The 10,401-nt window shown below is 32.5% G+C and overlaps 1 protein-coding gene across 2 annotated transcripts in view; it reads left to right on the top strand.

The window, feature by feature from the left end:
• The first annotated feature begins 1,850 nt into the window (after positions 1 to 1,850).
• The window catches only part of LOC129453710 (uncharacterized), a 45,418-nt gene continuing 36,867 nt past the window's right edge, over positions 1,851 to 10,401 (top strand). Inside the window, exon 1 of one of the 2 annotated variants that reach the window (XM_055218046.2) lies at positions 1,851 to 2,035. In XM_055218046.2, coding sequence (XP_055074021.1) covers positions 1,917 to 2,035 — 119 coding nt within the window. In that variant the 5' untranslated portion in view covers positions 1,851 to 1,916. Of the gene's footprint in view, positions 2,036 to 5,676; positions 5,870 to 10,401 lie in introns of those variants that run through there. The other variant, XM_055218047.2, reaches the window with a different exon arrangement.

The raw sequence follows: 10,401 nt of genomic DNA, 5'->3' as shown, positions 1-10,401 counted from the left end.
ATATAGTTCACATTTTTATCTGCTTATCACATTTTATTTTGTTTTATTTTATTGTATTTTGTTTTATTTTTCACGTTTTATACTTTTCCATGTATCTGGATTTATGAAATGGGAACATGTATGAAAGTTTCTTTTCCCCAAACATTCAGTGAGAGCATATTGCATGTTGCTATATCTTGATTATTAGTGAGACCAAAGTGTTTTGATCCTCATTTTGCATCGAATTCCAGAATCAAAAGGGATTTTGTATAAACACATAGCAAAACCAATACCAAAGCTAAAACTAGAGTCTTCAACTCTGCTCCTGAAGAGCTAGCTCCAACCCCAGTTAAACATAGCTTAACTAACAAATCAAGTTGTTCAGGGTTACTTAAAAAATACAGGAACTAAATTTTTCAACTAACCCTGAACTAAATTATGCATGAATTTGTATTAGTTGGAGATCCCTGTATTAAACCATGGAACAAGTAATACAATTTTTTAGAAAATGGACATATGACAAATGATTCAGTAAAAAAATCAACAACATGAAAAATAGCTTCAGAAATAAATCTGAAGTTCAGCTAGAATCTTCATTGGTTAAATTGTTTTACTCTAACCTTGTGGGTTCAAATCCTTTTTGGAGATAACTTTGTACATTTCTGAGCCTTTAAACTAAAGCTTTCTTTCAAATGTTATTTGGTTTATATCAGGGGTTTATGTTTGTATCTTTACTCATGTGCTGGTCGTTCAGGTAAACAGCCAAACCTTGGAGCTCTATATACACTTGTGGGTTTAAATCCTCTCTGCAGCAGATGGTAGACTTTATAGTTCTTCAAAGATCTCACTCAAAAAGTAACTTGCAGCACATAGATCATAACATGTATTCAGAAATAGGTCACCTTTCTGATGAATACTATACACTGTAAAAGAATTATCACATCAACGTATATTTTTATGTTACTTTAACTTAACAAATTAATGTTAAAATTGTATCTTGTTTTTAAAAGTTATGTCAACTTATCACAACAAGTCAAAACGTAAAATAGTAGGTTGAATTGACTTGCATGACCAAGTTGTTTTAACTTCATGCTGCATTTTTACAGTGTAGATAAAAGGATTTGTGTGAATTTTAAGGCAAATATCCTATGGCTTTAAACCTTTTTTGGTTAGAATTAGAACTTTTACAATAAAGAGTGCACATCATTAACATTTATCTTTTGAGGCTAAAAGATTTACTATATTGAATTGTAAAAAAATGTTGCTGCCTTAATTTTTTGTTCAATCAACTCAAGATTTCAAGATTTACAAGTCATTTCGAACTATAATTTATCTTGACTAGAGATGAGTTGTTATAACTTATAAAATATAGTTGAAATAAGTCAACTTCATTTTGTAAATAAGTTAAAATTTAAGGCAGCAAATAATTTTTTGCATAGTTTATTATATGCCAAATTACTTTATCTTTGATGGGCAAGAGACTATCAATAAATCAAGATAGTCCAAACAATATTACCGGTAATCAGAATAAAGACATGGATTAAACAAAAAAATACTCATTTTACTTTTTTGTTTTTCAGATTTATCTAGCCTAAATATTTTCGTTTACACGAACTAACAATCTCTTAAATGTTATTGTACACTTTTTAATGAAAGTTTCAAATTTGTTTACAAATGTATAAATGTGCTACATTCAGCTTCTAAACTTCTTTTAATGAAGAATTCAACCGGTTGAAGTGTTTTCAGCTGAAACGCACCCTGTATGGGCTTTCACACACACATGGCTTTTACGCGACTTGCATGATAATTGGTCACACACATTGAAAGAGCTGAGATATGCGCTTGAACTTGACCTTCTGAATTGCATGCTAAAGGATGTGAACATGCCCCTTGCACTCTTCTCATATGTGGCAATCAGTCGGTAAGACTAATGTTCAATGCTCATTTCCATAAAATCCAGCCCGTCTCCCATTAAAGGACTGTTCATGGAGTGGCGAGTCTTTTCCCACGAAACAGCCTCTGTGGAAACATCTCTCCACAACGCTAAAGTCTTTGGGTATGTATGTGTGTGTATTTTTATTTTTACTTATGTTGGTTTTGGAAATTTTACTGGAAATGTTATAGTTTAATAGCCTATTTTCTTGTAAAAAACATAATATTTGATTGCAATATTTGTTTTTGCCACATGAATTTAAAAACGGGTTTAAAAAATAGCCTATTTTTTGAAGACGAATTTAATCCATTAAAAATAACTTTCTCAGCTGCATAGCAAACTTTTTTCAAATATGACGTTTTATGTTAATTGTGGCAGTGTTTATGACGTCACCTGCAATTCTATTGGTGTTTATTTTAATATTTTATACTTTAAACACTATTTAACCTCTAAATAATCGTGCTAAATAGTACCAAAAGCTCGTACTTGTATAGATGACTATTTTTAGCGCAATAGCACATATGTGGAACCATAAGTGGTGCAAATCTATGACTATAGCACCACTTACGGTTCACAATATGGTTCTACACAGGTTCTTCAAAGGTGATATTTAGCACTAAAAATTGATTATCTATGATAAGCAGTCAATTAACCACTTTTAGTGCTATTTAGCAACATTTATAGAGTAAAAAATTGTTAGAAGCGCTAGAAATAATTTTGAATTGAATTTTTTATTTGTTTAATAGTTTCTTAATGTCACGTGAAAAAACGATCGTAATTTTTGTTGTGATATATTGTTTTCTACATAAAAGCATCCTACATAGCCTAAATAACATTCTGTGAAAATAGATTTCAAAGATTAAAGATTAATCTTTCAAAGATTAAAATCAATGATTGAAATCCAAATTTAATGGTCCAAATCTCACGAATAGATTGACAGTTCACATACAAATTTGGACGATTTTTACAAGATTAATTGTTTCAGATTAAAACTTTAAAAATCTTCTTGTTTTGCAAAATACGAAATAAAAAAACGTTGTTTAATACGAAACTGTCTCTTATAATTTTGTTGACTTTTGTGGTCAACATCAATAACTTTATGGCTCTCTCCATAACTGTATAAATCGTTATTCATCGCACAAGTTATGAATGATCGCAGACAATGTAACGACTCAGAAAAAAATCGTTCAAGACAATTTTTTGGTCAGACTTGGATTTTGTATTTGACCTTGCGACCTGCAGGTCAAACTATTTTTTTTGTAACTGAGCACAAGGTCAAGTGCAACCTGTAAGACATAGTGAACTTTAACGCTGCATATTATGCATAATTGGATATATTTGACTTTGATAATGTATTTGAAATTGAGATTGACCAACACTGTTTAATACGAGTTTTACTTTTTTGTTAAAATTTGGCTTTTCATGGATGTATAAATACAATTTAAGTCCTATTTAAAATAGGAAACTTCGTTGCCTATATGTAACACAGCAATAAATTATTAATTTGTTTTATTGTGTCCGAAGCATATTAATAGGTTATGTTTCGACTGAGGTATTTTTCAATTATCAGTTAAAATGTTCAAAAAGGCTACGTCTAGGGCATTTTGGATCATTTATGTTATGAACCATCAGCGTTTTTTGTATCTCTTGGTTGCTGATATCACTTAAATACACTGTACTTTTAACTTATATTTTATTATATTACACATAATGGACCACTGGTGTGACGCATGAATTTTTGGAGGACTCCTTGTGTTGTATTTCGTTTCTCAGCATCATGGATGCATATACGGATTTGAGGATTTGATTTCACATTCATTTCTACAAATTTTACTGCATGCTTTTTTACATTTATGAATGTAAAATAAGAGTTTCAGAAATGTTAAATATAGAGGGTTAATTCGTCTTCAAAACAAATTGCTCAAAATAATCCGTTAGGACCTTGTATTGTTTTCAAAATATTAGCTACATATAGCTACGGCACTGTTAAAATGAATAATATAATATTTATAACAATATAGATTACCTACAGTTGCATTATTTTTTATTTTTATTAGCACGTTTAAGATAATCTAAGATACATGCGCTCTTGAAACGGATTTTGATTTTTTTGACATCAACATCATGTTTGTAATAACATTTAAATTTAAAGCAAATAGCAATGTAAACAAACGAGTTTTGGTTCATCTATGAGACTAAATTGTGTTTTTTTGCAAGACGCCTATTTGCGGCTTATTTCAACGCTTAAAAATATAAATATAACGTAGATTAAAATGTTGTAATTTTACTCTTTAACGAACGTACTGTCAAAGTTTTTTTTGTATTATTTTTTTCTTCAGATTCATAGTTTTTCCTTTAAAATCTAGGCGCAATATGAAAAGTCTTAAAACGTAGAAGCTTTAAGTGTGCTATAGGACGTTTAATTCAGTTTGTTTTTAGCAACTTTCGTTACCTTAAAGTTATTTAAAAATATATTTTTGGAAAATATGAGTATTTTAGCTAGAATAATCTACAAGATTGCTTAATTTCATGTGTAACATGCATTAATGGTAGGCCAAAGTCTGCATCAGTCGTTCATCCACCTTTTTACCGATGGGTGTCGCTGTTTTCTTGTTGTTTCATTGACGACCAATTATTAATAGGACTAAATAAATTACTGTATGAAAGAAATTTGGACCTTCAGTGTCATCATAAAGATTAAATTCATTAAAAATGTTAATGTAGATTGAAACCTACTTCAGAACATACCATAATGTTTTATTTGTCTTATATTTAATGGCTGCAAATTAAACGTCAAAGATTTAACCTAGAAGGTCCCAAAACCTTAACCGATAAGTAAATCAATGTACTTTAATATTACATTGTGAATAACTGCATTTTTTGTTACTGAATAAGATTCTATATGAGGTGCAATTTTCCTTAACATAAACAATACAGTAAAATATCAAACATGTGTTTAAATAAATATAAAATAGTAAGAATAACACATATGAAAAAAGATTATAGTTATATAAAAAAGTTTCACACCTCTCATTGACATATAGCTAATAGTATGCATGTGCATTTTAAGTATGTGACTATAAGTTTATATGATATGATTATGGCAATAAAAGTTCTTAAGTGGTAATTTACATTCACACATTTATTTTCGTTCTTTTAAAATATTTTACTGCTGTCTTGTTTTCAGTAAAAATCCAAAGTGCTGTTGTGCTCTATATGAACTGTTAAGGAAGTAGATGGTATATTGCCTATTTTAATCCCGTATTTCTAAAATAAAGCCAGGAAATGCACAATGACGTCACAAGCACATCTAGCGCGGTGATGACATTTTAAGCACGACCCTTTCAAGTCTGTGGCGTCAAGACGCAACCATCCACGTACCGAACCTGAATCATAGCGTCTGCCACGATTCACTCTCAGCATCCCCGATTCGCGCACACCTCCATCTCACATCTGCGGACTGATACGCGCAATGTGATCATGACGCTTTAAGCATCCTACAGTAAAACTGTGTGGTTAGCAGACAACATGAAAGTCTATTGGCCTAAAGTGCACACACACTTCAAGCGTAAGATGTTTTTTAAAACATTGTCTTTGGAAATTGAAAATTACGACATGCTCCTTTTATCTATCTTAAGCCTAAAATCTAAATTTATATAAAAAATCTGCAAGCCTTTTCTTTATTCTGCGCATATGCCAACCGTGAGAGCGAGATAAGAGGGGCGTAACACTAAATAGATCACGCACGTGGAACAGTAACTCATCAATTCACAACCGAGAGCTGTTTGCGCGCGAGCTGCTTGAGTTTCTGCACACGTCCACTACACGCCGGGCTCACGTTGCATTGAGATCCACTATAGACTGGATCCTAGTCTTCCGGAGTGGTTAAACTGGATACTTGGCAGAACACGTTGTGCATCCGAAAATGCGGTGTCAGATGAAGGCAAACGATTGTGTGTAAGTAATTGCTCCGAAATAAAATACTTTATCTTGTTGCACAGTGTACATCGTAGTGTCGTGGATGTGCCTTTAACCAAATTCAGAGGAAAAGTTCATCATTCTTGTTTTGACCTGTAAATGCATTGCGACAAAGGCTGGTATACTTTTGTAAGTTTTATCATTTGGTTGTGGATTAGATTCTGTAGTGATGGATAAGCAAAGGCATAGAGTATACTCATTTTAACTGACGTGTAAATGAAGTAGCATATAAATTGGGTGTATAGCTTAAATTGTTCAAAACTGCATTTTTTTATTTTACCCTTCTTTTCTATATATTTACTTTTTAACATTTTTACATAATGATTCTCGCGCTGTGTTTTGTTAAAGGCAAAAAAAGTTTTCTTTTGTCAGAGTTAATGTGGCGTATTTTAACTAAATCATCTTTTGAGCGTCGTATGAAGTGATCATTAGGCGAGCCTGGGGAGCAAACAGTTGTGCGATTGTTTGAGGAGCCTGGGAAAATGTTCTGGGGTCCGGGAGGTGGAGTGTATTGACGCCAGACCCTCTTGTTAAAAAGACTTCTGCGCTCCCAGACGTTATTGTCATGATAATGAGCAGGCCGCACGTTGTTGAACTTGATGTTGACTTCTTTCTTAGGGCTGAATTTCTCTCGGTCGCTTATTTGTGGGAAAATCTTCTCCGGAGCTACAGTGTGAAATTAATTAATCAGGCTTTTGGAGCGGCCAACAATAGAGACCAAGAGGATCCCTGGAAGCCCACAAAAGGCCCCAAAGCTTTTTTCTAGACTATTATGCCAAGGCACAACAGACTGAAAGATACAACTATTTAAGAACTTATTTTATTGTGTGCTATACATTTATTTCATTTTTTTGTAATTTATTTATTTTAAAATAATATGTGCTTGCAAATGATGTCCGTGGTGCTTGGACAAGCTTTTGAAATAAGGCTGCTGTGTGTGTGCGTGTGTGTGTGTGTGTGTGTGTGTGTGAGAGAGAGAGAGAGAGAGAAAGTGAGAGAGGGAGAGAGAGAGAGAGAGAGAGATAGATAGAGAGAGAGAGAGCGAGCGCGCGTGAGTGAGTGCGTGCGTGTGCTCTTTACAGTCTCATTTGTATTTGTATGCCTCATAGAAAAAAACTGAAGGATGTCTTTTAATACGCCTATTATTTTCAGATGTTTTAAAGCTACATTTTTAAATAACAATAAATGATAAAAAACATATTTTAAAGTTCGCCATGCCCGTAAAACAATGCAAATACCCTACATATACAAACATCAGTAGTTAACACAGGAAGGCCCGTTTGTTCGTTGATTCTCATTGGATGATAAATTATAAATAGATTCATATATTTTCTAGGCATTAAAAAAAATAAAGATCATCACCGTCTATACTAACATGTAAGATATAAAAGATTTGACAGATAAACAGTGTGTGTTTAATTTCCCTTCAATGTTTAAATATATCAGTAATAAATTGTTAGAGCATTTACAAATGTTAAGTGTAGTGTTTAGAGTTAATTTAATAGGCATATGCTTACTAAATTTAGTGTAAAACGTTTGGCGGTAAAATCTTTTTGGCTAATAATCTAAAGCAACACGATCCATTGCAATTGCAATCACATGTTCAACACAAACATTCACATCTCGATTTCTTAAACCGATTTATCAGATGTTTTTTCGACTTTCAATATGCTAATAAAAATAGCACACTCAAAGGAGATAATTAAAAAATCTGTTTCGTCTCGTTATTGTTCTTAAAAAAATATTTTTCTTTTGTACAATGCATGGATTTAGATATAATTTAAGTATCTTTATGTTAAATAATACAGCAGATAAACTCACAAGTTACGTTATTTCTATTAACTAAAGTCTCGTAATGAATTAATTTATTCAGTATAAAACGTGATATAAAAATGTCCAGTCAAAAAGAGACATATCCTACAATTAATTTGTGAAGCTCGTGATTGTAAAAGCTTTATAAGAACTCTAGTGGAGTGCTGAACTTCAGGACCAAGGACAGTTCTCATCTACCTGTTTGCTTTGCTTCCCTTAAATGACAGCGAGCCTTTGGATAAACCAGATCACAAAGCATGATACAAATTACACCTAAAAAAAGAGTATCATTCTCATCCATCATCCTATTTAATTTATTTTGAAAACGTTTAGGGTTTATGTAAAATGAATTACTGTAGCTTATAATATCAAACATGATTTTTTTTTAAATATTTGGTGTATTTTATTTAGGTGTATAATCCAAATTATGTGCTGTATAGTCATGAATTGTTATACCATTATATAACCATTATATTGCAGTCTGCGATTGTATATGGTGAGAAGCTCATTATTGAAACAGGACATGACGCAAAGGGCGGGAGTGCCTGAATCATGTGTAGGTGTGTGTGTGTTGGTGTGTAGGTGTGTGTGTGTGTGTTTGTGTGACAGAGGGTGGAGGTTGGCAAAGCCTGAGATGGAAGGTGTGAGGTGCATAGAGGCTCTCACAGTCGCATTTACATATATTAAGCCAAGGAATAGTATTATAAGAAATCTGTGGGTATTGTCAGAATTAACATGACACCTTTAAATAAACGAATGTTTGAAACTTACACAATTATTTGCTCAAATGCCTTTTGAATAGCTTGTCTCTTAAATACGGTTGCAAAAAACACGGGGTGCTAAGCAAGCTTTATGATTAAAGTATAACTGTTTTAACACGTAGAATATTTAAAGGAAACAAACATAGAAAAAATAGATGTTCTTTTTTGTTTAAATGTATCTTTTTAGTGGTTTTGACTGTAAATGGTAAATTATAACGATTGCCATTGATCGTCCCATATATGCATTAACCTAGTCCTAGACAGTAAGGAACTGTTTCTGCGCGTGCCCAGGCAGTGTATTCTGCATGATTAATTTTCTCTCTTTGTTTTGTGTGTGAATGTGAAAGAGACAGAGCTTTGTTTGCTACACCCATATTTGCACAAAATGAAAGCAAAAATTTTCTGAAAAACAACAAAACTGGCTATTTCATCAAGTTAAATTTAAGGCTGTAAATAATTTAATCTATTTCATGATTCTAGTAACATAATACTTGTTCAAAAAACGGCCTCATTTATTGCTTCACTGTATTTTACTGCGACTTTTTAATATTTTTAGTAAGAAATTTTTTGGACAAATGCCATTGATGAAACTGTAACTAAATTCAATGACCTTTTACATGCATTAATTATTGGCGAGGTCAACAAGACTTTTATATCCTTAAAATGTATATGTAAACATTAATACCATTACTGTTTTCCTATTGCTTTCTCTTATTCTGCCTTAAGGTTAAGCAAAACGATACACCAAGATTTTTAAGACCCGAGAGATTTTTTTATAAAATCAAATCTCAAAATTGGTGTAAGTGTACAGGTTTTATTAGTTATTGCTCAAACAGTGTCTTTTCACCTGAAGTAGCAAACTGTAACAGTGAATTTCCATCCTAAGGCCAAACTCTTTTTGAGACTTAAATTTACAGTTGCCCTAATTTTCTGCAAATATTTGCAAGTTAGCTTTCTGTAGCTTTCATAACAAAGCTTATTCGTTTTTCCATAATTTAAAACACACATTTAAGCTGAAATGTCAGATTGTCATTGCTTTGGAGTTTGCACGAAAGTGTTATTAAACCAATCCCGAAATATTGTCGTGTTTTCTCTTATAAATGGAACATTCCGTTCTATTTTACATAAAGAAACCGGGAGATCCCATTTTCACATGAACTGGGGAATATATTTTAATGAAAAAAAAACAAGCATTGGCCTATAGCCAAGTGTGTGTGTGTGTGTGTGTGTGTGTGTGTGTGTGTGTGTGTGTGTGTGTGTGTGTGAGAGAGAGAGAGAGAGACAGGAGAGAGAGAGAGAGAGAGAGAGAGACTCCATCTGTTTGTCTGTCTGCAGGTATATTTGCATATTTTTAACATTTTATTTTTAAGGATCCTTTATTGTATCAGAACATATTTGTTTTCCAGCTATGCATTTCCTTGGGCTTTACCCTTTGCAAAATATAGCCTACTTAAATAATTTTGGTACTCTGTTGCACTTCATCGTTATTTAAACATTTACATTACGATGAAATATACAACACGAGACCACATTTCGAATTACATTACAAGTCTAACAGGCATCTTCATAGAAAAATATCAAAGATGATGGTCTCGTGCAATGCATCTATTCGAGTGTTTAACGTTAAAAGCTACGAATAAACCAATGCACGTTTATTTAGCCACAACTGCAAAATCACTTTAACTGCGTATGGATGCAGCGTGCCTTACACAAGTAAATGTACACAAACTAAATATAAAATTATTTTATATTATCTTGCATTTATTTTACATAAACGTTGTACAAAAATTCTATTGTATATAGGTTACAACAGACAAAGAAACGCATGTATTAACGAAATAGCAAGTTAAGCAACGCAACACCGTAATTGCATTTGCAATAATCTCCCCATCGTTGTATCTCATAAGTAAATCCCATTACTTTCTCACAGCAAACTAT

Source organism: Misgurnus anguillicaudatus, chromosome 23 (genome assembly GCF_027580225.2).
Source record: "Misgurnus anguillicaudatus chromosome 23, ASM2758022v2, whole genome shotgun sequence".
Taxonomy (NCBI): Eukaryota; Metazoa; Chordata; class Actinopteri; order Cypriniformes; family Cobitidae; genus Misgurnus; species Misgurnus anguillicaudatus.
Note: the sequence above shows the minus strand (reverse complement) of the source record. Positions and strands in the feature narration are given on the sequence as shown.